This window comes from Trichoderma ghanense, assembly GCF_004382785.1.
Source record: "Trichoderma ghanense strain CCMA-1212 chromosome Unknown scaffold_12, whole genome shotgun sequence".
Taxonomy (NCBI): Eukaryota; Fungi; Ascomycota; class Sordariomycetes; order Hypocreales; family Hypocreaceae; genus Trichoderma; species Trichoderma ghanense.
In genome coordinates, this window is record NW_027395675.1 from 410,350 (window position 1) to 437,048 (window position 26,699).

Consider the following 26,699-nt stretch of genomic DNA (forward strand, 5'->3'; position numbering starts at 1 on the left):
ACTATGACCGCATCACAGACGAAAAGATCAAGTTCGAATCTCTGATGCAGAAGTCATCCATCATAGAGTGTGCGCTTGGCATCTCCCTGTACAATTACTCCAGCATCTCGTCCACTTTGAACAACTTCACCATTGGCATCACGGACCAGATACGCCTCGGCAAATACACGGGCATCGAACAGGGACACATGAACCTGTACAGTTCGCCCGAGGACAAGGCCTGGTGGAATGACACCGGCAAAGGCCTGCCAGACGTGTATCTGGACATGATGGACCTCAAATACCTCGTCAACTTCTTCCATTCTCCTGCATTCTGCGGCACGACCAACGAAGACGCTGGGTTTGGGAACTTTGCCCCAGGGGCCACGGCAGCATTTACGAATGGCAGCCTAGAGGAGGTATCGAGCATATTCGATAGCGTCGCTCTCAGCTTGACCGACATGGTGCGGGAGGGCAAGCAGATGAAGCTCGCAAAGGGCAGGACAAGTCAAGCCGTGTTTTATATCCGCGTGCGGTGGAGGTGGCTCATCTTGCCGGTGGTCGTGCAATTCTTGGGAGGCATGTCGCTCCTGGGAGCTGTGGTGGCTGGGTATCAGGCGAAGGAGGTGCCCCTATGGAAGGGCTCGGTTCTGGCGGTCCTCTATCATTCAGTGGACAAGGATGGTGTGTTGGGAACTGAGATGAAGGGTGCGGAGGAGTTGGAGAAGGTTGAGACCACTGAGGTCATCTTAGAGAAGAGGGACGTTAATTCGGAGTTGTAATGCAAAAAGAAAAAAAGAAACAGTATATGAATGGATCATTATATGGATCGATAGCTTGGGGAGAAGTGGCTGGGAAGAGCATGTAAAGTCTGACGGGATATCCAGCTGGTTAGGTTGTTCTTAGCTTTGATGTGTACTGATGAGTCCGATACGACTCCCAACACTCCTTATAGTTGCCTAGAACTTGCTTGACGGTCGTTTACACTAGATCCGCAGCATTTCATGCCCAGTTCCCCCGGATTGTTCGAGAAGAGTTAAAGCATCTTCCCCACACTACCCTTGCTCAAGGCATGGAACCACCCGGAGAATAAAGACAGATGTCTCGACCAACAACAGGTGATAGCTCATCAACCCACAATACCCTTGTCTTCTGCATTAGTGTAGCCCTATACATGGAGGTGCCGCTTCCCGAGTTTCTGGGAACTGCCAAAGCAGTAATGAGGCTCTAGCGACTGGGAGTCGTGACGTACTGAAGTTTGATCAGTACAACAACCTGCTATAAGGGCATTAAACGCCAGAGGGAATGTAGCAAATATGAGTGAGCTAAAGCATTGCGTAATGCTGTGGCGATATACTACTGTACAACCTTCTCGCTCATCGATGAATGCCTTTGATAATGTCGCATTGACAATGGCCGGTTCAGCAATTCTGGAATTCCCGCCATCTTAAAGCATAATGGGTCGAGTTTCTTGAATCATTTACATACACCTAGCAGAGGCACTCAATCTCTCAGGCGGTAGATGTAAATACGCGAGAACAAGTCCTCATTCCCACCCTTCCCGCAATCCTCGCGCCCTTCCACAGCGGAGCCCAAGCCCCCATGACGGCAGTAACGCCGGTGCAGAGAATCATGGGCCCGTATTTGGTAGCATACCCCAATGGTTCCTCCGCGATGGCTCCCTTTGATGACACGAGAGCGCCACTGATTGGCCCGCCGAGCATATATCCTAGCCCTCGACCTCCCAACAGGAGGCCAAAGATGAGAGATGTCTCCGCAGCCCGGTCATCTCGCTTGATCTCGAGCAGCATACTCGACCAGGTCGAGCTGAAGCCACCAGCAAAGAAGCCGTAGAGGATGACGAAAGCAACCATCGTACTCATCTGGTGACCAAGCCCCCAGAGCAGGAAAACCGGGACGGCGCTGCCAAAGGACGAGAGGAGGATGACTTTCGTTGCTGAAAGCCTATCACCTAGCCAACCGTGGACCAATGATCCCGGCACTGAAGCCATGGAGAACAGTGCAAGCAATATGGGACCCGTCACCGAAGAAAGACCAATGGCCGAAGCATAGCTGGCGAGGTACGTGCTGGGCATGAGATAGCCGAAGGACTGGATAATGATTCCGAGCTGCATCGTCCAGAATGAGGCGTGGCGGAGAAAGCCGAATGACAGCGGCCGCGTGTGGGACGCAGAACGTAATGGTATGCGTGGCTTGAGGAGGAAGAGCGTGGGTGATATCAAGACGGCCGACGCAATGGCCCAGGAGAGAATGGTCGCTCGGAGGCCAAACCGTCGCAATAGGAGGTTGAAGACGAATGGCATTGCGACACCGACTGACGATTTACCGGACCACATGATGCCATAGGCGATGCCTTTCCGCTCGACGAACCACTCGTCCATATACAGGGAGATGGGACTGAAGAGAAGCCCACACCCAATGGAATAGAGAGCTCCTTGTGTCGCGATTAGGCCTGCGATGCTGCCGACAAAGGCAGAGGCAGAGAGACTCGTCACTGTGAGTGCCAGTCCGAGAGGGCCGCACCAGCGTCGCAGATATGGATATCTGTTCAGTATGGTGAAGAAGACGGGCATCAGGAGATACATGATGCCCATTTGCATGGATCCCACCGTGGCGATGGCCCCCGCCGAGGCATCGATGCCGTGCATGGGATCGCTATAGTACTTCTGGAAGATGCCGAACGAGACTGAATATCCTGCAGAGCTGCGTGAGTGTTTGTAGACTATCGACGAGGATGGAGGTCGTAGGAATACCCCAGATGGGAGCCTGTGCAATGGTGCAGCACGCCAGAGCGAGATATGCGGCGCGACCGTGATCTGCTGGAGGGAGCGTTTGCGCACGTTGTATCGACTGGTCAGATTCAGGATGGTCATGATGAGCCGAAGAGACGCGGCTCAGCTCGTGGGTTTCGTGAGCAACGGAGTGAGCCATTGCGAAGCTGCCAACTTGCCCTCAGAGCGAGATTATGAATCATGCGAGAGTATAATGGCATGTATACCGTTCGTAGAATGGTTTTCAAAGCTCTACTGCCATAGCTCTCAAAACTTATACGGAGTTGTTGTTTTGATACATCACAAGGCTTGAAGCTGTTGCTCGTCGATCTACAGAGCCACATGCGTCACCGGTCCGACATCGCACGTTGACTTGCAGGCGAAGGGCGCGCGTTACATGAATGCAAGCACATATGAGATGCTCTTCCGAGTTGTAGCAAAGATAGCAGTTGAAACCGCATACAAAGTAGCAACCGCAGAATTAAAGGCGGTATGAGCACAGAGACTAGCAGAGCATACATTCATCTGCTCGACTTGGATGACTTCCGTCCAGCGACCTTCATTGGCCTTGTCGTCCCCTCTTTCTGGCCTTTGGCGGGGAAACTCGATCTTGTCGGCGTTGAGGGTTGTTGTCTTTCCTCTTGGAGGATCAATTCCCCGTCTCCCCTCACCACCATTTCGTTTTTTTTTTTCGGTTCACGGCTGCAGGTGTGCTTCGTAATTCATAGAGTAGCAGCGATTGCCTATGGGTGTGGCCAAAGTCACTAACAAGGCGTTTTATGCATGGGTACCCAATGCCTGTCAAGATGAGGGGGTTCATTCGACATAGCTGCAGTGCCATCTGCTGAAGCTGTGATGTGTCGTCCGCAACCACTCAATACCAACTGTATGGCACGCTGGGCTGGCAAATGAAAAGTGCCTTGAAACGTTACCCCGGTTATAAGTGAAAGTTACGCCCGGTGAGCAGAGCACCATAGGTGAGATGGATGCTCAGCTTAGCGGCACGGATACTCCTCCAACGCCCGCTGCTTCCCCCTTTGATGGATCATTGAGTCCCTCGTCAGGACCCCTTAACATATCATATACATAATTGCCATATCGAGGCAGTTGAAAAGATATCCTGGCAATCATCCCCGGCAGACAATGATGTCAGGCAGCTTATTATAGCACCGCAGCCGTGGTGTTTTCTCACTCCGTATTCCGTGACATAGCCCCCACTGCCTACATCCCCACACCAAGACCAGGCCCAAGCACTTCTCTCGGGAGCTAAGGCACGCGTCAAAGTCGTTGGCCGAAGCTACGGCTGCTTATCCTGCGCGCACGTCAAGGTTCTAGATCTAGCGGTGACTTTGGGGGACCCCAAATGTTGAGTGGTTTTGCCAGGGCTAATTTAGATCTGCCTCCATATGCGACCCAGACACGCCGCTCGCTAGCCTCGCTTGACTGGGGCTGCGTAAGTTTTTCCCAAAATGTAGCGAGCTACGATCTCGCCCCCGAAAAGATGCGTCGCTATTAGTTGATGCCATTGTCTGTTTTACATAGTACCCTTCTCCCCCAACATGCTTGTATATACGGGCTCCGTACAGTTATCAGGGAACGGCTGTCGCCCGCACCGCTTGCGGCGTTCAATCCGCCGCCGTGCCCGCCGTTCGCATGTGGGAATGAGGTCCCCTAATTTTGATGCTTCCGACGCCGACGCTTTGACGGGGCCGGCGGCGTTAGTATTGCGGAGTGAGCGGCTTCAGCGAATATAATGCCATATAGAGTAGGAGTTGGGTGCTCTGAGTCGAGCAGCAAGGGGAGGTTGAACTTTCAAGCATCCTTTTTACACGACTGACTTTTGATCCATTGTGGAGTTGTGATATTACTAGTGGAACTGTAGAGGGTGTTGACCAAGACACATGAGATTTTGATAAAGGAGGTTTCTTCTACATTTCTTCAACAAACTCATGTGTATTGTGCAGAGATCAATCAATTGTACACCGAACGCCTACAAGAATCCGGACATAACTCGGTTCAACGCACGGGCAGTGACGCTGAGTTGAAGTCCCAAGACACAAGATAAAATGCAATTAGCCAATATGATTTTAAGCAGCTAATGACAGGTCTTAGTGGACTGGCGGCCGCTGTAAGCTGATTGCAAATTAGCTGGAATGATCAACAGTAGTCGGCGTCTCGAGACTCGAGTAGCCGAATGTGTCAATCAGTCAGGGGCAAAGAAAAGATTGACCCCCGAGGTTCTGGAGTCGGGATATCGAGACAGGAGGGAAATCTGGATCGAAACACACAGAAATACCAGATATCAAGGGAGTGTCGTTTGAAACCTTGATTTCCGGGACAGAGGCCACATCGTCGCAATTCAGGAGAATTTACAGACGGAACAAGATGAACAGAGTACAGCACAGCAGGAGAGCTGCAAAGCAGCTCCTCTTTCAAACAGCCCGTCACTCGTCAACAATCAGGACAGCCACCGAGGCGGCGTCACATATGATGGAGCACTATGCGCACAAAGTCACCAAGCGTAGCCAATACATTGACTCGAATCAACTCCGAAAGCTCGCAGTGACGCTCGGCCGACCAGTCCTCGACGGCCACGACATGCGCAGGATGAGTGCGCCTGCGGGCACTCCCGTGCCCCCGGCGCACCACCTTGTCTATTTCACGCCAGACGACGTCGAAGCCGACCTTGGTGCTGACGGGAGTGACCGGACGTTCAATGCGCCTGCTCCGCTTACAAGGAGGATGTGGGCGGGTGGTCACATCAAGTTTGATAGGGGGAACCCCCTGAGAGTAGGGGACGAGGCGGAGGAACACACGAAACTGATCAGTGCGGTGGCGAAGACGAGCCGATCCGCCGGTGAAATGGTGCTTGTCGAGGTAGAGAAGAAGCTCTATGGATCACGGGGACTGGCACTGGTTGATAAACGGTCGTGGGTCTTTCGACCAGTGATACAGGCACAGTCTGATGCTCGAGGAGGGGTGGCGCTTCGGAGCGTCGACGGCAACATCCTAGCCCCGTCTTCAGTTTCTGATATGATTTTAGATGACGATGGTGAGTTCTTATTGCTACTCCATATAGGCTTGTGAATGCTGGGCTGCACAGCAACTTTATTGGCTAATCATCCCCCAACTGCAGCATTCCCAGTACGCAAGCTGTCGTGGTCCCCCGTAGGCCTCTTTCGCTTCTCGGCTTTGACATTCAACGGTCACAAGATTCACTACAATGAAGACTGGACTCGGACTGCTGAGGGTCACCCTGGCGTCGTGGTCCACGGACCCTTGAATGTCATCAACTTGCTGGATTACTGGAGAGACATCCATGGACAGGGCACAGGCCCTGATGAAATTATCTACAGGGCCGTGTCACCGGTCTACGCAGGAGAGGAATATCAGATTCGGACATTGTCCGTTACATCGAGTCAAAAAGATCTAACCTTTGAGGTAGTGGCGGAAAAGGACGGAGTTGTGATAATGAAGGCCACCATTATCAAGAGAGCATAGGCATCGATGAATATGATTCTTGCTTGCACAGTCTCAATTTCAGATTCTCAAAGAGTTGTTGAATCGTCTTGATTGCAATAATATCATGTGAACACTGGATCCATCTCTTCAACACCCCTTTGCTCCTAGTCATCATGGCGCCATCATCGATCATATGCAGCAGGTTTCGTACCGCTAAAACCGCGGATTGTGTCACGTTGACAGCGGCCCATCTTTCGAAGTGGTGCCCGCCATACCGAATCTCCATAACCTCGGAGCTTAGCTAACGACTGTCTGTGGGGTCATAGTAGTACCTTGCGTGGACGGGACACTCGGTACATGGTACTCCGTCTGTTGAGGTGGCTTCTAACTGAACTCGGCTACTCGAGAGGTTGAGGGGGCTTTACACGGCATCTATGCCGAATGACAGGCATCAAATATCGAGTTCAGGATAAGGAAACTGCTCTTGGTCCTCTCAGTTGATAGAAGGTTTGAATTCAAAAGTAGCCTCCCTTTTTTTCTGACAAGTCCACCTTCAAAAAAGCTTCAGATGTATCTATCTCGGGCCACGATAACCCGGGCGGGGTTCTTGACTCGACCACCAAAGGTATGCTATTCACGACTATGGGCACTTCCCTGCTTCACAAGGTTCCGGTGTTTGGATGAAGGAGGCGGGGATTTGGCAACGGCTACCTCTAGAGACGCAACTAACGTCCTTCAGCTCTCATCCACGAAACAGCAGACGAGACAACTGACTTTGCACGGCCATCACACTCAAGAGCTCCTCAGATCAGTGCGTTGGCGATGCTCAAGCCAGATTAGGTACTAAACGCTTACAAGAAACCCTTAGCACGGAGTTCCAGTCCCGCGAGCAATCCTGGCGCAGACACCTCTCGAGGCCCGGGATGCCGTAAAGACTTTAGGTAAAAGCTGCGTTCTACGAGCCCAGGTCCTCCACGGAGACCTGGACAAGCTCCTGTTTGAGAATGGACTAAGAGGGGGCATCCAGGCAGTCGATAACCCCGAGCAGGGACTCGACATGGCCGCCAGAATGCTTAATCGACAGGCCATCTCGGAGAATATGCGCCATCGGTCGTTGACTGTCAACCAGCTGCTGGTGTCTGAGCAGCTGGCTCACGAGGAGCAGTGGTACCTGGCCATGACAATTGACCGGGAGAAGTACTGTCTAACAGTCATCATTTCCAAATGTGATGAAGACAGCAGAAAAGGAGATGTCACTTGGAAGAACATCTCCGGAAAAGGCACCTCCTTCGCATTCGGTTTCTCCCAAGGCATCACTGATGAGCTAGTCTCGCGGATTTCCAGACATATCGGCGTACCAGACGAAGATACGACAAACCTCGATGACATCCTGTCAAAAGCCTATAGGATCTTCAAAGAAACAGACGCCACACTACTGGAAATCAGCCCTCTGGCTCGACTAAGCTCCGGCCTCTTCACCTGCCTAGACGCCCGGCTGGTCGTCGACGACGATGCGGCACATCGCCAGCCAGATCTCTTCCGCCTGCGCGACACGAGTCAGGAGGTGCAGGACGAGGTCAGGGCAGAGCAGCACAACCTGGTCTACATCAAGCTCACCGGCAACATTGGCAACATCGTCAACGGAGCAGGTCTGGCGATGGCCACCAACGACGCAATCGGGCTTCACGGCGGAGCCAGTGCTAATTTCTTAGACGCCGGGGGTCAGGCGACTAAGGAGACAATGATTCAAGCTCTCGGCATCGTGCTGGGCGACGAGCGGGTAAAAGCGATATTGATCAACGTCTACGGAGGTGTGCTATTCTTTTCTTCTGGACTTTCTCATGCCGTTTTATTAAATTGCCATGTTATCGGGGGCCCGAACTGACACTGTGAATACCTCCTAACCTAGGAATCACCCGCTGCGACATGATTGCCGAATCCATCATTGGAGCCGCGCAGGAGATGACCCTGGCCGTCCCACTTGTTGTGCGCCTCCAGGGAACCAATTCGGCGCAAGGGTTGAAGCTGGTGAGTAGCCTCTGTAACTGCCAATGCACAAAAGTACGGAGTCGTACCAGCAGATTGGTGCCGGAGGATATTCCCCTCCCCCCTCCCCCTCCCCCTTGTTCCACACCGCACTTCCTCTCTGTTTTGTTCTTTTTTTTTTTTTTTTTTTTTTTTNGACAGATGACTGACTTATAGCGGACAAAATAGCTGGCGGATGCAGACCTTGGACTCCATGTGGAATCGGATTTTGGGCGTGCGGCACAGAAGGCGGTTCAGCTCGCTGGGAACTGTTCTTAGCTCTCTTTTCTCGCCCTCTTCTCTCTCTCCCCAGGGGAATGGGTAGAGCACCTAGGTTTCATGCGTTCATGCCAGAAACTTGGCTCACCTTTAGAAGCCCCATGCCAAGTAGCGCAATTCCACATAACCATCCATGCTGCACATGGTTGGCCGGAGAACCCCGTGATTCGTTCTCCGGATTGTACAATCCAACTCGAGAGCCTCGTCTCGGTGCATTTCATCTCCACAGTGCTTGGTAGTACGAGTAGTGGGGAGCCAGCCGGATCGGCCGATAGCTGATGATGGTATTCCCGTTTATAACTCAAGGATAACTAATTAAAAGAACCTGCAGCCTCCATCCGTACCTAGCGGGTGTTCTTCGGACACTGTTCAAGCATCCCATTTATTGACCCATTTCCACTATGGCATCCTAAATAGTGAACGGGCTTGAGGTGAGAGAGGAGGGGGGGGGCGAAGGGGGTTACTAGGAAAGGGTGCTGCTGACTGGCTCTAGTAATGCTTGCCCCCCCGCCACTGAGGCCTTCACAAAGAGGTAGGGAAGAACAAAAAGGGACATGGGAACTATGAACACGTTTTGTGCTCGCCGGCATGGAATAAGTGAGGGTTCGTTTTTGGTATATTATTGCGGAGGAAGTCTTGCCTCAAGTGATCTTCTCTTTTCCCACCCCTTCTTCGTAGTAGACTTCCTCAGTGCCGATCCTGGTGGTGGCTTTTCCAAGTTTGAAGAAGAAAAAAAAATTCTACTTTTGGCATCATCGTCGTCATCGTCATGGCTAGCACGGAGAAGGATCCTGCTGCGATTGAGCACGCGAAGACTCTCATCCATATCCCATGGTGCGAGGACTATGAGAAGATGATCTCGGGGATGCTGTAAGGAGATGCCCGACTCAGGCTCACCACTCTCTCTTCCGTTGAGATTCATTGACGCTAATCATCCCTCTCTCGCAGTTACAACTCTCAGGCGCCGGAGCTTATCGAAGGAAGGTTTCGGGCTCGGAGGCTTATGCACAAGTACAACAGCTATTTCCCCGACGACGCCACGAACGACTCGCTGGTGGCCGAGAGGGAGAGGATCCTGAACGAGATGCTGGGCAAGATCGGAAAGAATCCCTTCATCGAGACGCCCTTCAACGTCGACTACGGATGTAACATTTCGATTGGGGACGACTTCTACGCCAACTTCAAGTACGTGGAGGAAAAGGCGCTTCACTTCTGGCTCGAACGTTGCTGACAATAGCCTCTTCTTTCTTCGCCTCAGCCTCGTGATTCTCGACTGCGGAATGGTCACCATCGGCAACCGCGTCCTCTTTGGCCCCTATGTGTCCATCTTCGGCGCCACGCACGAGACGGGAGTAGCATCGCGCCGCGCCGGCATCGAATACGGCGGCAGCGTCACCATCGGCGACGACTGCTGGATCGGAGGCAACACGACCATCATGCCGGGCGTGACGATCGGCAAGGGATGCACGATAGGGGCAGGCAGCGTTGTCACCAGGTCGATCCCCGACTTTTCCGTCGCAGTTGGCTCGCCGGCGAGGGTTGTCAGAAAGGTCGATCCTGTTCCTGATTTATGATGGATGAGCACCAAAAGACAGCGAGCGGGAAAAGGAGAAGAAAGGGAGGCGAAAGACTAGGACTTGCACATACGATAGACACGACATGTTAACGAGGCAATGATTATTTTCACATATAAAGACTACAGATCGATCACCTTTCCACAGTAAGGTACCAAAGCTTCGTCTTCCTCGATACTCTTCACCGATGCCTCTTGTGTTTCTACAGCTTTACTACAAATGAATAGACGCAAATCAACCAATCGGCTTGAACCACCAATAACAGGAACGAACGGTCGAATCGCGGAGCCCTTCTCCTAAAGACAGGCCTATAGACACACAAAGTACAGAAGGCTCAGTTTACAAAGAAAATGATTGTCCAAGAAATCACCTGCCACAGATCGCCAGCGCTCTAGGGAGGAGGAAGCGCAGTTCGAGAATCAGTGCTTTCAAAGAGGTGCCTCTCAAGGACGGTTTCGGAGTATCTCCATTTTTGTCTCGTTACATCGCGCCGAGGCTGGCTCCGAAGGGGGAAAGAAAGACGCCGCGGACAATCTCATTGACTATATTGTTCGCAAGCCCCTTGGTAGCCCCCTTGCTGTGGCCTCTCTCGTCGCCCGCTGCCCCGATCGATTGTTATATGTTGCATGGCGATATAGTCACTGTGGGAGGGAGGGTTTATTTGTCCGACGCCGAATGGATCGGTGGTGATGATGAGCAGCCTTTGTGGTGCCCAAGAAGCAAGCGATGGATAGCAGCAATGATATCTGAATCTAATATGATTTGTACACTACGAGTGCACCCTGTCAGACGTGCAAGGCAAAGGACTTTACTAGAAAAGAAATGATCATCGCTTCGTTCACTTCCTTCGATAACTATATCACGCTCCATTGTGTACCCCGTTGCTCACGAGCTTTGTTCCGTGTGTCTCGTAGATACCCAATATACTCGCCTTAATCTGCAGCGCCAGCATCTTCGAATACGTCCGGCACAGAGCCAAACTTCCACCCATGAACCAAAAGTTAGGATGTCCGCTATATCGCCAGATCTGCAGGGGGAAACGTGTGTCAGCTGAGATGCATCTTACCATAACATGTCGAGAGATCTCACCGAGTTTATTTCGCCTTCCTCATTCAGGTCCCAGACCTTTCCCAGCCTCGAAGCCACCTTGTCCCCGAAAATGCTCCGTGCCGTGCTGTGCATTGTCTGGTATCCTGTTGCCAGAAGGACGATGTCTGCCTTGAGTTCGGAGCCATCTGCGAGGAGTAGTCCGTCTGGAGTAAAGGAGTTGATGCCTCCGGGGTTCGCTTTGAGTTTGATCTTTCCGTCGGCGATGAGCTGGCTGCATCCGACATCGATATAGTAGCCGCCCCCTTTGGTGATGTACTTGCGATAGATGCCGCTTCCATCTTCGGCAAAGTCCAGCTGAAATCCAACTTTTTCCAGCCCTTCCAGTATATCCTTGTCGACGATTTTGATGTCGTTCGTTTTAAACACATTGGTTGCAAATTGAACAGGAATCGGCATGCTCTGGCTATACACATCACAGTCTTCAGTTGGCGGACCGCCCTCCTCGTACGTTCCCGAATGGAGCATCGCAAGGCCCTTCTTCGCCGTCATGACATGGCTGCTGCCACGCTGAAGCATCGTAACGGATGCAGCGCCGCATTCGTAAAAGTTCTGGCAGAGATCGTGGGAAGACGTTCCCGAGCCGATGACCACGACGTGTTTGCTCGAGAGGTCGGCGTGCTCCGAGGCATCTTTGTGCTGGCTCCCGTGGTAGACAGATCCTTTGAAGGTTTCAATGCCATCGAAATGAGGGATGATGGCGTCGGCCGCATTGCCGGTGGCGAGGACGACATGTCTTGGTTTGATGGTTCGTATTGAACCATCGTATCGCTTCACTGTTACTGTCCAGACTTGTGCAGCATCGTCAAATGAGGAGGATTGCAGTTCAGTGCTGCACCAGACATTCAGTTCCATCAGATTGGCATACGCTTCGAGCCAGTCGGCAAGCTTGTCTTTCGGCATAAATAATGGCCAGTGAGCGGGAAAGGGGATGTACGGGAGGTGGCAATACTGGATCGGGTCATGCGTCATGAGGGTCTATAAGTTCCGAGGTGAGCGTCTGCATAGCATCAGGCAGCGAGAGAGCTTTATCTGATCATACCTTGTAGCGCTTGCGCCAGCTATCGCCAACACGCCCATCCTTCTCAATAATCAGTGCCGGCACTCCAAGCTGTTGCAGTCGAGCGGCAGTCGAGAGACCAGACTGTCCACCGCCAACAATGAGCACCGCCGGATCTTCGTCGAGAAACTCCTTTTGCCTCTCACGCCGTTGCTGCCAGTTGCCGCCTGACGTATCCACGTATCCTTCAGGACGAGTAAAGCCCGTTTTCTCTCTGCAATCTTTGAGTTCTTGGAGAACAAAGTGGATCAAATAGCACCTCCATCCATCGCCCTCCTCGCCGTCCAAAACCAGTCGAAGCATGCCCTTGCCACTGCCGTATCTTGACTCAAAGTCAAACATGCTTTCGACCCATTGCATACCAGGATACGGCTTCTTGAAGCTTGGCTGGAATGCTCCGTAGTCCCGAAGACGGAGGCTGTTGATGCTGGCATGATGGTTGTCTTGAAGATAGCCAAGGACTTTGTCACGACCTTGAAGAGTGCGAAAGTCCCAGCTCAGAGCGAGCAAGTCGCGGGCCCAAGCGTCTTTGACCAACAATTTCTCGAGTTTCTCTCTGCTGTTGCTCGTGAGAGCGCCTTCAAAGTCTCGAATCCAGCGCTCTGCTATAGTCTTAGCATGCAGTTGGGAAACATTGCCCTGTAGTTTGAACGTCGGTAATGTGACGATGTGGGCCATTTTGATACGATGACTTCGATAGGAAAAGTGGTCAAATGTTTAAACCGAATTGGCTGGTTATGAGATCCAGTTGCTGAGATGTGATCGGGATGCTTATGCTTGTGCCACAGCGGCGACTATTTGAATCAAGAGACGCATGTTGGGAGACAACGCCAAGGCAACGATATCACGGAGACATTCTGCCATTGATGCCTCACAATGTCCACGTGGACAGGCAATAGCTGATTCGCGTCCGATATCGTTTCTAGGAATCTATGGAAAAGCCACCTGAACCTAGACCACTAGCCCCGATATTATGATCACTGGCCGGAGAGTGGTGATAACATGTTCGGCGAACAATGGCCCCTCACAGCCGGACATTATGTCCGGAGTCCTCGCCATTTGCATCCAATTGCTACCGTCAACGCACATGGCTGTTTATCATTCGTAAACGAAATACTGCTATCATCGACCTATAACATGCTGAATGCATTGTGTTTCCGACAACCAACTTCAACACTGCCAGGAGTCAGTTGATCACGGTGTTGTTAAAGACTCCCTGCAGGGCATCTCCGCTATCGTGTTCCCCAGATCGGCCCAAAAGCAGCACCTCCGCATCGGCTTCGTTCACCCGAAGGCCAGCTATGGATCATCTCCATTCGTTGGGCATGGCCGGCTGCAACTCCCCCGCACCCGAAATCGGCTGCACATGGCCCGAAGACGGCACTGGGGCTTAGGCTCTGTTTGATTCGATGCAGGCAAGGCAGTGGATGCTTATGATTGAGACCCTGCGCCTGTGAATCGCCCTCGGCATTGCGGTTTGATCAGTATTTTTACTTCGTCGAGGTCATTCAAATGCTTCATCCTCTGGCTACATCTTTAGGCTTCAACAAGCCTGCAGGTAATAAGCGTGGTATTCCTCAACAGCTAGTCTGTAAGAAGAGGACTTGATGTAGCTTACAATAGCTGCGGTAGAAACCATACAATCGCAGTCATAACCTGATTTACCCTGTTCACATCAAGTATCACCGCGATGCGAATTGCATCAGTTGCTTGTCTATCTCTTCAATCATGAATCTTCTTTCAATTTAGGACGTGTAGGCTAATCGCTATAGCAGCGCTGTTCCGGCTTCACTTCAAGCGCCCAAATTGTGTGTGAACTCCATGCTTCAACTTTCATGCATCCGACTCCTCGCCAACTTTTCAATCGTTCTTCAAACATATTTCCGAATTCAGGCCATGGGTCCATCATTAGTCCAGATTTTAATTCAAATATTCCCATTCTACGTAATTTCGACTTCAAAAAGGCCGACGAGTTCTACCTCGACGTCCTGGGATTCACGGTAGACTAGGACCACGGTTTCGACGACAACGCACCATTGTGCCGCCAATTTATAAAGACAATCTCATTCTGCACCTCAGCGAACATCATGGAGACGAGGCCCGGGTATGAAGATGCGTGTCATGATGAACCAGGGACAACCGGATATCACAAGGAGCTCATCGCCAAGAGATACCGGGACATGAAGCCGGGGTTGGGGAGAGGTTACGGAGGGCCGGATGCACAGGAGCTCACAGTAATCGATCCAGTTGGCAACAAAATCGCCTTAGGTGAAGTCGAAAAAGATGCATAAGCTGCCAGTACGGCCTAGTTCTGGCGTATGCTGTTGCACTAAACAGAGAGGCACTACTCTCCTACGTTAGCATATCCGTCATTATGTATGTTCGCGTCAAGTTGATACCATTTACGCCTGAACCAATCATCCTATATCATAAGTCCTCCTAGGTTTGGTCTTGTGGGGTGGTCATATTCAACTACGAGCCGCCAGTGATCTCCGTCCTCGAAACACAATCTCAATCTCCTCCTCCTGATCATGCACTCCCCCAGCAGTGCTCCTCCCATCCTCCTCTTCAATAGTCCTCAGATCCATAAACTTGGTAACCAGCTCGCTGACCGACGTTGCAGTCCTCTGCGTCGGCTGATATGAAAACGAATTAGAGTCAAATCTTCTCCCTTGCGCAGTCTGCGATTCGAGCGATCGCACCGCATCGGCCCTAGTCCTCTTGATGACTGCGTCAAGCAACTTCTCCGTCGCCTTCATCGCAGCTTCGTCAAAGACATCCGGGGCGCGCCAGTGAGGGTACAGGTTGTTGTGTGACTCGCGAACATGCACTCCACTCGTGTGGGCAGTGAAGTAGTAGTTGCAGAGGCGGCACGTTGGCTTGCTGCTCCCTATATACCGCCAATTGTTCCAGAACTTCGCGTCATCGGCTTCCTGCAGGTACTTGAGCACGTAGTCCAGGACGAGAACCTCGGCATGGACCGTGTGCGTCTGAGAAAGATCGTTGCACTCGCTCAAGAGCTTCTCATCCAGCCCGTGTTCTTGTAGCTCGGAAGCCAGGAAGCGGTATCTGGCTATCTTTTCTTCGTCAGAGGTCATCCTTCCAAGTATCTCGTGTGCAACTGGTCGCTTCCTGCACAATGGATGCGGGTGAAGTGGAGCCGACGGAATGACGGTCACCTTGAAGTCGTGGCAGAGTCGCTTCCAGAGGCGGCTCGCGCGAAGAATGGTCTCGACGGCGAGGTAGTAGGAGTGTAAGCGGCCAACAGAGTGGCGAAGATCTATCCAGTGCTTCTTGCTATCCATCTCGCCATCGCGTGCCTGCTCCGAGATTGAATCTCCCAGTTTCCGACGCTGTGCGCGATCGAGCGACAAGAAGAGCCTTTCACAAGCAGCAAAGTCTGTGGTTTCGACGCTGTCAGTAACCATTCTGGACGGTCCAATGTTTTCAGGGGACAGACACACATTCTGGCCCGTCCAGCTTCTTGTCTTCTCCGAACTTGACCAATTCCGTCAGTTCGGAGAGCTGTGTTCTGAATCTTGATGCCTCCGATGCTGTCCCGTTGGCACACTGTCAGCTGGACTCTCAGGAGAATGCGATTTTAGAATGGACTCACCCAACGCCTTTTCATCATATTTTCTGTCATAATCTTCGATGCAAGCCTTCAAATACTCCACCGTATTCGTAAGATAGTATCGAACACGATTCTCGTCAAACTTGAGAATGTGCCACAGAGCTTCTCTGTGCACAGGCAAGCCCCCGCCCCCTGGTCCTTCTGTCGACTTTGCTGCAATATCCAGCAACTCTTTAACAAAGACTTCAACGTCGTGCAGCTTTGCTGATCTCCGATTGTTAGATCCGATAATATAATGGACACCCTCAGGCTCCAACAGGACGGCAATGCCCGTAACAGTTGCTCCGTGTCCGCCTCGTACGTTGTCGCAGACCTGGGCGAGCCTGTTGACGAAGCATCTAAAGTTTTGCTCCGCACTGTCGCCGCTGTCCCTGATGGTGTTGGGCGCATGCTGAGGGGTGAAGAGGTCAGGCGGGCGAATCTCCTTTAAGACTACCTCGAGGAGGATGGGCTCATAGAAGCGTCGGGAGAACTTCGATCGCAATGGAACCGGCCTGGCCATATTGGACTCTGCACCCTGAATATGACGGTTAGTCGAATGAGCATATCCTCATGGGCTGTCTCGTTGCATACCGGTGGTTGGTGGCCTGTCGCCGACCGATTGACTGACAATATGGTGTCTGTTGAAGCAGATCTGGTTGTGCTGAGGAGAGCAATCGTCAAGAAATGGTGCCGAACGCGATGGCATTTTGTAAATTATCCCCTCATGCACATCCTCTCATCCAAGCTGCCGTTACTATTAGAATCCCAGCATTACACCACTCGAAACAGTGTCCAAAGTCCTACAACGTGGCTGGGCCATCCGGCTGTTGCATGGCATCATTGCACGCAACCCCGAGCACCGCAAGGCGAATCGCTGCTCAGAGTTCAGACACTTTTCTGGACCAACACGGCGATACTCGCTTTATCATTGGATGCAGTGCTACACACTTTTGCTGCTGTGTCAGCCCGTGGGCCGCCGTCTCTGTGACCCCGTAACCCTTCTGCGTCTCAGACACATTTGGGCGGCCTACAATCTGAACTAGGCTGTGATGGGGCCTGGAGGAACCCCGTCGAATCAAGTGTGTCCCTCCCATTGGATCTCACAAGCCTGCGGGTGGTCTACAAGCTGTGGGTGGCCTACGGATGGATTGTGAGCGTGGAAACCTTGCAGGCGTCTAGCCTTGAAACTACGTGCAGGGCTTGCAGGGTTACCATGTGTTGGTCAGCGTTTGGTCAAAGGCACACGAACAAGGCTCACACAGGTCAGTCGTGGGTTGAAGCTTCAACATCAAAGTCTTGTAGAAGCCCTTCTTTCTAGAGAATAATTGGGCATATATGCAGTTGACATGAGGTATAACGCAAGGCATTTTGATGGCCATGGGGTCCAGCAAGCGATCATTTTCTGGACGAGTAGACAAAAAGTTCACACGATGCTGGTTGGATTCAGCACCAAAAACAGCTGCTTGACCTTATCAGCGCACGCCGTTCTCCCTCATCTCGCACCCTACGACTCCACTGCCAAATTGTACGTGGACTCCGCTCTAGAGCAGGGATTAGAATACTTATGATTGTTGGCCGCCCGCGTCAAAGAGGCCAGGATTTGCAACTCCCATTCCCACGCGATGCTGGTCGACGACTAGGACCATCGTGTGGAAATATCGTACGGAGCACACATTTTGGCATAGCCAAGAGGCGGACGAATTCGACATTGATATACCTTTGTTTTGCGTCTCGTCGAGATAGCCACACTTGAGGAGGAAGTCCTTTGCCTCTTATACCGGGCCTTTCGTCTAAATCCCGTCTGCTTGATCAAGAGTTTTATATACGGTATATGCAGATCCTCAGCTTTGATGTCGGACCTCTGTTGATGCTGACTTGACTATCTACTTCCTTCCCAGCCTCTTCTCGCAGTGTCTTCTCCAGTCACGATATTAGACAAGCTTTTCTCCGGAGCCCGGTGGGCATACAGTGTGCTCTCTCTCAGCCGTCCTTGTAAGACTGCTGCGTACACGTAGATGGTGTGACACTCAAACAGCTGGAGCATTACGGAGTACAGTACAGCCTTCTAAGAAACAAAGAACCACGCCAGTGGCCCCGGCTCTCCTAGTCAGTGGCACTCGAAGGGGGTGGATTTCATTTACCCACTCCGTCAGTCCAAGTGCGAAGCAGCTCCGGCGGTAAAAGAGGTGGATCAGAATATCGCCGTGAGTGGCAACCTGAAGTCGAATCTCTTGCACACGACCGCTGCCCAGAATGGCTTCGGATGGCAGCCCACCGTTCAAGCCCGCCGCCACCAATCCTATGATGGGCGAAGATGCACCCCCTGAAGAATGGCAATTCATATACAAGGATGCCGCCGAGCCATCGGTCGAAGCCCAGCCTATCATACAGGCTGCGGACGGAGCACAGGAATGCGCTCAAGGGTCCACAATCGACCCAAGTTTGCTGAACAGCACGGAATACGCCTATACGAGCACGGAGTACGCTTATACGACTCCAGGGGTTGGCGTACAGACAGGTGTTCCCCTTGACATGGACGTCGACACTGTTCCGTTCCAAGCCGGATGCTCACAGAAGGAGACTTAGTATCCCAATGGCTGCTCACAAATGTGTCTACAGGCGCGAGCGAGTGATGGCTTGAACGGGGCAGAGGGTCAGACGTCTCCCGTCGATTCGGCTTCTCCAATTTCCTTTGTTACCATGTCTGATTTTTCTTCTGAGTTCTATTTCGAAAATGATATCGACGGTCCAGACCCATCTGGAACTCCTGTTACCAGTATCCTTGCGGAACCTCTTCGTCTTCTGGGCGTTGGCGTGGGCTCGGCATCTTCAGCTGCTGATTCTCCTACCATGGAGGCACTTCTTTTTGTTTGTGATCGATCCGGATGCTCAAAGGCCTTTGAGAAGCAGTTCCAGCTCAAGTAAGTTGATTCCACGGCTCTTCTATCATAATAAGGCGTCATACTCTTCAACGATCTTGGACTGCACGGTGATTCAAGGTTTGACTGACTGTGGTGCTCTACAGTCGCCATTACAGATGGCATGACAAGCCCTTGAGGTGTCCTAAGGAAGGTTGTGCCTATCGTGCCCAATACAACAAGGAGATTGAGAAGCACGTATGGAGCAACCACGTCAAGTGGGCGGAGGATACGGGCCGTAAGCCCATCCGGAAGAAGTGTCGGCTCTGTGGGGTAACACTGGAGAGACCGGACAACGTCAAACGCCATATGGACGAGGTGCACAAGGGTATCAAGAGGAAGAGGGGCCCAGGTGGCTAGGCCTTGGATTTTCTGGTCGATTCCTCTTTGTTGTGTTGTTCATGCATTTGTTGCTACTTTGCTTGTCATGTCATGGTTTTTCTGATATTTCATATTTGCTAGCCCAGTTATTCAGAGTTATACCTTGAGCAACCTCTTCATGGTCACTCCCATAACCCCTGGATGCGGAACCACCACCGCCCCGGCATCCTCAAGCGCCTTGGCCTTGATATCTGCGGGCACATCCCTGGGCGTGAGAACAGCACCCGCATGGCCCATGGTTCTCCCCAGTGGAGCCGTCTTCCCGGCAACCATTGCTACAATTGGCTTGGGGTGCGGCGCTGATTGGCGATACTCCCGGATCAGGTCGGCTGCTCTGAGTTCCGCTTCTCCGCCGATTTCTCCAATCACGATTATGCCCTTGGTCTCGTCATCCTCGAAAAAGAGTCTCAAGCCATCCACCAAGGTTGTACCTGCTCAGGTGTCAGCCGACTTCTACAGATTCATATGCTTAGAGAGGACAAATGTGGTGTCTCACCTGGAAGCATGTCACCCCCCATACCCAACACTGTGCTCTGTCCCAGCCCAACTGCAGTCGTTGCCCCAACAGCTTCATAGCTCAGAGTGCCGGATTTGGAGACGATCCCTATGCAGCCTCTCCGATACTGTTTGTACGGCATGATTCCCACACGACACTGTTCGGGGGCTATGATTCCAGGGCAGTTTGGCCCTACGAGACGCGTCTTGCTTTGGGTCTGAAGCATCTCGTGTACTCGTAGCATGTCATGCACCGGAATATGCTCTGCCACGGAAACAACAAGGGGGACTTCGGCCTCTATTGACTCCATGATGGCTTTGGCTGCGAACTTGGCCGGCACAAAGACTGCACTCACATGAGGGCGAACCGCTTTCATAGCCTGCGGGTAGTGTTAGAACAGGAGATGCGTTGACATTCGCAGCTCTCACCTCATCAACGGTATTGAAGACTGGTAAATCGAAGTGCGTCGAACCTCCTTTTCCCGGTGAGACACCGCCTACGATTCGAGTGCCATAAGCAATGGTGTCTTTGGCATTTGCCGTTGCCTGGATGCGTCGTCTCCTCGTCAGTATGACATTCGGAGCAGCGAGCGGGGTCTGATATTTAATTTACGGCTTTTCCCGTGAACCCTGCGTTGTGTCAGTAGGGAAAGGCTACACATGTATGTTGAGGTGTTGATTGACTACCTTGATATATAACAGTCGTATTCTCATGTAGCCTCAAGTTGGCGATCGTGCTGTCATAGCCATTAGAGTATTGGACAGTTGAGGACAAGAGTCGTCGCCAAACTGAGGCGCAACGAACAGCCCTAGATGATGCCATTGCCTCAGACGCCTAGATTGCCAGCATCAATAGACATAGTCCGAGACCGTGTGTCGATATGAATAAGTAGTAAGTAGTTGATGTAGACAGAAAGTAATATTTGGGGCAGGCTGCTTATGTGTTTATGGAGGGTTGATCTGTCTTTGATCATTGTGGACCCGATTCTTGTTACAGACAGGCTATATGCGGCTTCACCAAACAAAGACGGCTATATCGGTGGCTGGCACACTCTGTTGAACAGAGGAATGAGCACAGTTAGGAGCAAAATCTCGCTAATCACACAATGAGAAGTAATTTGTAATTTGATCTCGATGTATTGTAGAGCAGGAATCAATACTATGATGCCACCTCCTTCGTGAAGCTGCTATCACATCTACGTGACTTCAGGGTAGCGTGAGGTGGTAAAGCTAATCGGCAGTGGCTGGAAGCAATCACTTCGGAGGGCTTCTAGAACCATGAGTAGCAACTTGTTATGAGACTTCAGAGGAACATATGATTCTCGTCTGGAAAAGAAGCACCGAAACTAAACGAAGCATGTTACGGTGGCTTACAAAGTGAAAGGCTACACACCTCAACGTCAGCTAACATTGAGGTGTCGCATGGAACCAAAGTGTGGCTGTGATCTTGAGAACCACATCGACACAGCTGCAGGGCAGAGGCTGAAGCCTGCTTGTCTCGGAAAAGACCGACTGCGGGAAAATGCGGAAGTTTTGGCCCCCATGAGCTTCAGAGAGGGAGACTTGATGACCATGGCGCAATACTAGACTAGAAGTTCCTTGATATGTACAAACTGCGATCTTTGATGCGCGCATCTTGCATGATCATCATTCCAACGGAGCGGCGTTATATGATCACCACGAAACGTTCGATGCAGAGCAAATAGACTGAAGCATCGGCATCTGGATATTACACTTTCCAAACTGCCCAATTATCTCCACCAAAGACGTTACACCGACGCGTCGCAAAGCCGGCTACAGCCTGCCTTGCGTGTATTTGGTGTACAGAGACGCCCGCCGAGCGAGTCGAGTCCTGTCTGCCGTTGGTGCTGTAATGAGGTATCCTTTCGTAGGACTTGTACGAGGGCTGTCAGCAGAAAGGCATGCGGAATGCCTGCTTTCATCAGGAACTGCGTACGTACAAGCCTCCCTCGGGAACCAACAAACTTGCTTGCATCAGTCCGTCACCATATGAGAGCCGGAACAAGACAGAACCCAGGTCAAGTTCTCATCATGCATTGCCCCCCTCCCCCNCCCCCCTGCAAGCTCGAGTTCGCAAAGCCACGCTGTGGCTGGGCTGGTTGGCCGCTCCCACACTAGAACCATCGTCTCACCCACCTTTGGAAGCCTGGCCTCGTGCTCATAGCGTCATGCCGACCTTGCGTCCTCGTGCTCTTCTCAAAGGCAGCAGGCTGCACTCTGGCTCTCCAGCATGAGCTGGAGCTGATTGAGTCAAGAGAGGGCTCGGAGGCCTTTGATCTTCATCATCTCCCCCTCCATAACACTCTCCCCATGACCTCTCTCCCTCTCTGGCTGGCTATTTACATTGCATCGCTACCTAGAACCGCCGACAAACGACAGACCCTTCCAGAAACAACCATTCCTGACACCGCCGTGAGATGCCAGCGCCGAAACCATCATGTCCCGCAGCAAGCTGCCCTTCCGATCGAGTTCCGTCAAGGCCATGGGCTCCAGCCTCTTCTCCAGAAACCGCCGCGACGATGCGCAGAAAGAAATCATGAAGCCATCCAGCGAACCCAGGCGTCGCCGGGCGTCGATATCCGTTGACGAGCGGCGGTCATCGGAGCTCCAGCGGCCACCATTGACGAAAGACTCGAGGCCGCACCGGGACGATATTGACAAGTCGATGGTGTCGTCGTCGTCCAGCAGACGAAGGGAGTCTGCGTCTCGGGCGTCTGTATCGCCTCACTCGCGCCAGAGACCGTCGGGCCACCACAGCCGCCAATCTCGATCACCGCCCCGGCGTCGATACTCCTCGTCGGAAGTCCCTCGGCACCACGACATGCCGCAGTCTCCGGTTCCCTCGCGATCGCATCGAAGCGACAGCCATGATCGTGAGCGGCGCGATCGGCCGGGACAACACGGAGCAGCCGTCGCGGCCGGCGCGCTGCCTGTCTCTGCGCAGAATAAGCCTGAATGGAGCGCCTCTTCAAGGGAGGCCAGGCAGGAGGCCCGACGATACCCGCCTTCAGCGTCATCGAACAATAGGCCGCAGCCCACCAGGAGAGGCAGCTCTCCCTATCACAGGCCTTCTGCAGCGTCCGATCGACACCACCGCTCGGCGTCTGTAGATGGTTACAATAGTGGCTCTCCTCATACAAATCCCCAGCACAGCTCTGCTCAGCCGCCCAATCCGCCCTTGCGCCGCACAAAGCACGAGCGCAAGGGCTCAGACAGCTTCTTCAGCAAATTCCCAACCTCATTCGCCACATATGCGGGCATTCGCGCGCTATCAGAACATGCAGACAAGGCCAAAGAATGGGTAGAGTGGTTCAACAACGTCAACGACGCCCCCGACGAGATCCGCGCCCTCACTTCCAAGATCTCAACCACACGGGACACGATCCAGCAGATGAAGGAGTGCATCGAGGCGCGGCCGGACCTCATCGAGGACGAAACCGGCCAGGTGCTCAAGTCTCACATCGAGGACGCCATTGACAGCACAAGTGAGACATTGAAGAGGATGACGAAACTGCTGGCGGGCTTTTCCGGAGCTGCCAAGCAGGACGGCACGGCTCTTGGGCGCCTGGAGGGGTTCTGGCACTCGTACAACTACAAGCACGAGGGAGAGGAGCAGATCAAGGCCGCTGATGCCGAGCTGCAGCAGCAGTTATTGCAGCTGGGCACCCTAATGTCCAACATTTACGCGTGAGTCCGGCTTCGTCCCTTTTTTTGCATTATCTATCTACCTATACTAACACACGGTGATAGTCGAGCGTTGAAGAGACCCTCGCCTTCAACAACTGGCACAGCCACACCAAACGCACCATCACCTCCTCAGCAGAATTCTAGGATACGCGTGAATCCAGCGCCAGAACCATCAGCACAAGCACCGATGCAGCAGCCCACAGACTCAATATCAAACCGACCTCCTCCGTCACCAGAATTATCCCCCAAGACCAGAGAACACTTTGAACCCTCCGTAAACCCCCCTCCCAAAGTCGCCGCAAACCCACCGACTCCTCCCCGTTCGGAGCCTTCTGTCGAGCAGCAACAGCCTGCCTCTCACGCCTCTACCAACGCACCCGCAGCAGGACCTGACGGGTCAAATACGCTCCCAAGCCCGAAGGATGTCCTGCTAGACGCTGCATGGGAGGGCGATGTCCGAACCGTCGCCAACTGCATGCGTCAAGCACCCCCCAATTCCTGCGATCCTCACGGTCTAACGCCTCTTCATCTCGCCGTTGAACGGGATCACATGGCCGTCGCCATGTATCTCCTCGACCACGGCGCCGATGTACACGCCCGCGCCGACGGAGGCTGCATGCCCCTTCACCTGGCCGCCCGCTACGCATCAGCCGCCACAGTCGAGATGCTCATCGAGCGCGGAAAAGCCGACCCAAACTGCCAGACAACAGACGGAAGAACGCCGCTGCACTACGCCGCTCGATCTGCCGAGGACGGAGATGCCGAACGACGAGAGGTGATTCGCGCGTTGCGTGACTTGGGAGCAAACCCTACGCTGAGAAATAGACGAGGGGAGTTGCCTAGGGACGTCGCTCAGAAGAGAGACTTTTGGGATGCGGCTGCGACGCTGAGCAGAGCGGAGCTCAAGTGGGAGCAGCAACAGCAGCAGAGACTGCGAGAGCAGCAATTACAGATACAGAGACAGCAGCAGCTGCAACAGCGAGAGCAGCGAGAACAGCAGAACAAGCAGAATCTGCCGCGAGACACAAACGTGCGAGAGAAGGGGGCGAAAAAGGAGGGCAGCTGGCTCCAGCGATACGGACTCCGCAAATAACGAATTACGAACATTTGACGATATACATACTTTGAGCGCATTTTCTACTTCTTCATATCACGGATTGCATATATAAGGCGCAGGTGGTTATACGCTTTTCTAGATACTCTAGTTCATGAATCTACCATATATACCATTTAGACCATGTTCTTCTCTATAACCGCTCCGCGCCTTTTTTTTTAAAAGAACCTCCACAAAGAGTCCGCATGTCTTGTGCTCTTGAAACGACTGTAATAGAAACACGCCGGCCACATGATGAGCAACAGAGAAAACCACAGGGCAAAATACCCAAACAAGTTGGTGATACCCTTGGTGCTTCCCGGATGCATCGGGTCGTCGTGTCCAGCGTCGCTGCCAAACCTCTCCTTGATGAGCGTCCCAAGAGGAGACATGACGATGTTGAGGTGAAGCACGTAGAAAAAGAGCGCCGACGTGCCGAAAGACAGAAGCATACTAAAGCGCTTTGCAATGTGTGTGGGGACTGCAGTAAACGCTCCGAGCATAAACAAGTTGCCCGCCATGGTAAAGGCCCAGAAAGCAACATCAGGGGGGTACTTGATGATGTAGAAGAACGACGCCGGCGAGGCAAGGTAAGGGTTCTCGCCAGGGCCCTGACCGTCCTGCGCGGGAGTATGCAGACAGTCCTCCGACAGATTGCCCAGACGCAGGAGCCTGGTGAGAACGAAGAGGATGGAAAAAATGGCGCCTGCAGAGGCATGGCCGATGGTGATGGCAGGCGTCGTCCACTTTCGAGCCGTGAGGATGCGGCCGTAGAGAAGCCCGAGAATGGCAAAGGAGAGCCAGGCCATAGGGGGGAAGTTGGACATGACGTGCTCGCTCTGGACGTACCAGAACCAGATGGCGAGCAAAGGATGCTTCGACGTCGGGACGAACTGAGCCGAGGCCGAACCGTCTCCCTCTGTCTCGAGGCTGCAGTGGCCGTGGTCCTCAGAGAGCCAGATGTTCCACCAGATAGTGACGACGCTGAGTACAACGAGCAGCGCATTGTGAATGTGCCACGACAACGACGCAGCCGTGACAGCCCTCTCACTTTCTCTCGCTGCGTGCCTTCGTCCAAGCAGCAATGGCCGGCTAACACCCCCCTCTTCATCCTCATCATCCGCAGCCCCAGCATCAAACACAATCCCCAAACGCTTATCCAGCATCAGGAGCCCTCTCTCCAGCACCTCGGCCAGCCATTTCTCGGTCCGATACATTAATAGCCACATCATTCCCGCCAGAACATAGTCGACCGCCAGCGAGAACAAGACCACATTCATAAACCACATCCGCCCCCCTGACGCTACCCACCCTATCACCGTCGTTACCGCCGTCAAAACGAGTCCTCTCATGGCGTAATACTGCATCAATCTTCCCGCCGACCAACCAAGCCGTGTGCGAGACTGCGAGAGCAGCACGACGCCCATGCCAAGAAGGAACGTGAACCCGGGAGCACAGAAATGCGTCAACGTGCGGACGATGTAAGCGGTAGTAAAGTTCCAGCGGCGAACAATGAGGCCGTCCATCTCGCCATCTATATTCGTTCCATGTTGCCATGTATTCAGACCGAGAGCGACGTGATCCATGGCCATGAGAGCCATCAGGAGGCCGCGCTGGAGATCGGGGGCAAGCAGTCGGACCGTCGGCTTTGCCAGCGGAGGAGGCGACGATGATGGCGAGGTCGATTCGTTTTGAGAGGGATTCGCATCGGTGATGGCATCATAGCGGTAGCCATTTTCGCCGCGGGACAGAGCTTCAGGAGAGGAAGCCATGATGGCGGCGGCGGTCCAGGAACGGGCTGTCGGCGACCCGAAGCCACGGCGTGCAGGGGGGAGAAGAACAGCTACGACAGCACTTTGATAGGAGAAGAAGGAGAAGGATGTCAATTTACTGAAACCAGAAGAAAAGCAAAACAAGAAACCCCTAAGATAAAGAGTCGCACAAACTCCGCCCATGCTCCGCTCCTTCTTGACAGCTCCCGCACACGAGTCCAGTTACGTCGTCCACTCGTGCTAACGATCCATCGCCATTTTCCGACTTCCGAACTTTCAAAATCGGCTTATTAAACATCACTACAACAACGAATCCCCTGACCGTTTGACGAAAAATCCGACTAGGGGGAACTCCAACAAAGAATCCTCTGACCCACCCCGACGAGTCCGAGGCTAGGCTGAACGGTTTTAGGAGGGAGGACAAGCTTGAGTAAGCGT

General features: G+C 52.8%; 9 protein-coding genes across 9 annotated transcripts; 4 read left to right on the forward strand and 5 right to left on the reverse strand.

The window, feature by feature from the left end:
* Positions 1-1,490: 1,490 nt before the first annotated feature.
* On the reverse strand, positions 1,491-2,931 carry CCMA1212_008515 (Monocarboxylate transporter; the record flags this gene model as incomplete). Its single annotated transcript, XM_073705644.1, has 2 exons — positions 1,491-2,695; positions 2,754-2,931. The coding sequence occupies 2 exons, from the start codon at positions 2,929-2,931 to the stop codon at positions 1,491-1,493; spliced, it is 1,383 nt and encodes a 460-aa protein (XP_073555753.1).
* A 3,870-nt stretch (positions 2,932-6,801) lies between these two features.
* Positions 6,802-8,537, forward strand: CCMA1212_008517 (Succinyl-CoA ligase subunit beta; the record flags this gene model as incomplete). Its single annotated transcript, XM_073705645.1, has 4 exons — positions 6,802-7,044; positions 7,102-8,044; positions 8,143-8,261; positions 8,448-8,537. The coding sequence occupies 4 exons, from the start codon at positions 6,802-6,804 to the stop codon at positions 8,535-8,537; spliced, it is 1,395 nt and encodes a 464-aa protein (XP_073555752.1).
* A 769-nt stretch (positions 8,538-9,306) lies between these two features.
* CCMA1212_008518 (Putative acetyltransferase) lies at positions 9,307-10,111 on the forward strand (the record flags this gene model as incomplete). Its single annotated transcript, XM_073705646.1, has 3 exons — positions 9,307-9,407; positions 9,486-9,722; positions 9,775-10,111. 3 exons carry the CDS (start codon positions 9,307-9,309, stop codon positions 10,109-10,111), a joined length of 675 nt encoding a protein of 224 aa, XP_073555757.1.
* Positions 10,112-10,970: 859 nt separating this feature from the next.
* On the reverse strand, positions 10,971-12,969 carry CCMA1212_008519 (putative indole-3-pyruvate monooxygenase; the record flags this gene model as incomplete). The annotated part of the gene is made up of 3 exons (XM_073705647.1): positions 12,261-12,969; positions 11,201-12,196; positions 10,971-11,138 (listed from the first exon to the last, which is right to left on the reverse strand). Exons 1-3 carry the CDS (start codon positions 12,954-12,956, stop codon positions 10,971-10,973), a joined length of 1,860 nt encoding a protein of 619 aa, XP_073555758.1. The 5' UTR covers positions 12,957-12,969.
* Positions 12,970-14,746: 1,777 nt separating this feature from the next.
* CCMA1212_008520 (uncharacterized protein) lies at positions 14,747-16,414 on the reverse strand (the record flags this gene model as incomplete). The annotated part of the gene is made up of 3 exons (XM_073705648.1): positions 14,747-15,678; positions 15,743-15,832; positions 15,895-16,414. The coding sequence occupies 3 exons, from the start codon at positions 16,412-16,414 to the stop codon at positions 14,747-14,749; spliced, it is 1,542 nt and encodes a 513-aa protein (XP_073555812.1).
* A 1,733-nt stretch (positions 16,415-18,147) lies between these two features.
* CCMA1212_008521 (uncharacterized protein) lies at positions 18,148-19,172 on the forward strand (the record flags this gene model as incomplete). Its single annotated transcript, XM_073705649.1, has 3 exons — positions 18,148-18,441; positions 18,514-18,815; positions 18,920-19,172. 3 exons carry the CDS (start codon positions 18,148-18,150, stop codon positions 19,170-19,172), a joined length of 849 nt encoding a protein of 282 aa, XP_073555810.1.
* A 117-nt stretch (positions 19,173-19,289) lies between these two features.
* On the reverse strand, positions 19,290-20,511 carry CCMA1212_008522 (Succinyl-CoA ligase subunit alpha; the record flags this gene model as incomplete). The annotated part of the gene is made up of 5 exons (XM_073705650.1): positions 19,290-19,624; positions 19,690-20,068; positions 20,118-20,234; positions 20,302-20,318; positions 20,373-20,511. 5 exons carry the CDS (start codon positions 20,509-20,511, stop codon positions 19,290-19,292), a joined length of 987 nt encoding a protein of 328 aa, XP_073555966.1.
* Positions 20,512-22,146: 1,635 nt separating this feature from the next.
* CCMA1212_008523 (Tankyrase-2) lies at positions 22,147-24,489 on the forward strand (the record flags this gene model as incomplete). The annotated part of the gene is made up of 2 exons (XM_073705651.1): positions 22,147-23,396; positions 23,460-24,489. 2 exons carry the CDS (start codon positions 22,147-22,149, stop codon positions 24,487-24,489), a joined length of 2,280 nt encoding a protein of 759 aa, XP_073555965.1.
* Positions 24,490-24,668: 179 nt separating this feature from the next.
* On the reverse strand, positions 24,669-26,261 carry CCMA1212_008524 (uncharacterized protein; the record flags this gene model as incomplete). The annotated part of the gene is made up of 1 exon (XM_073705652.1): positions 24,669-26,261. One exon carries the CDS (start codon positions 26,259-26,261, stop codon positions 24,669-24,671), a length of 1,593 nt encoding a protein of 530 aa, XP_073555808.1.
* Between the last annotated feature and the right edge of the window lie 438 nt (positions 26,262-26,699).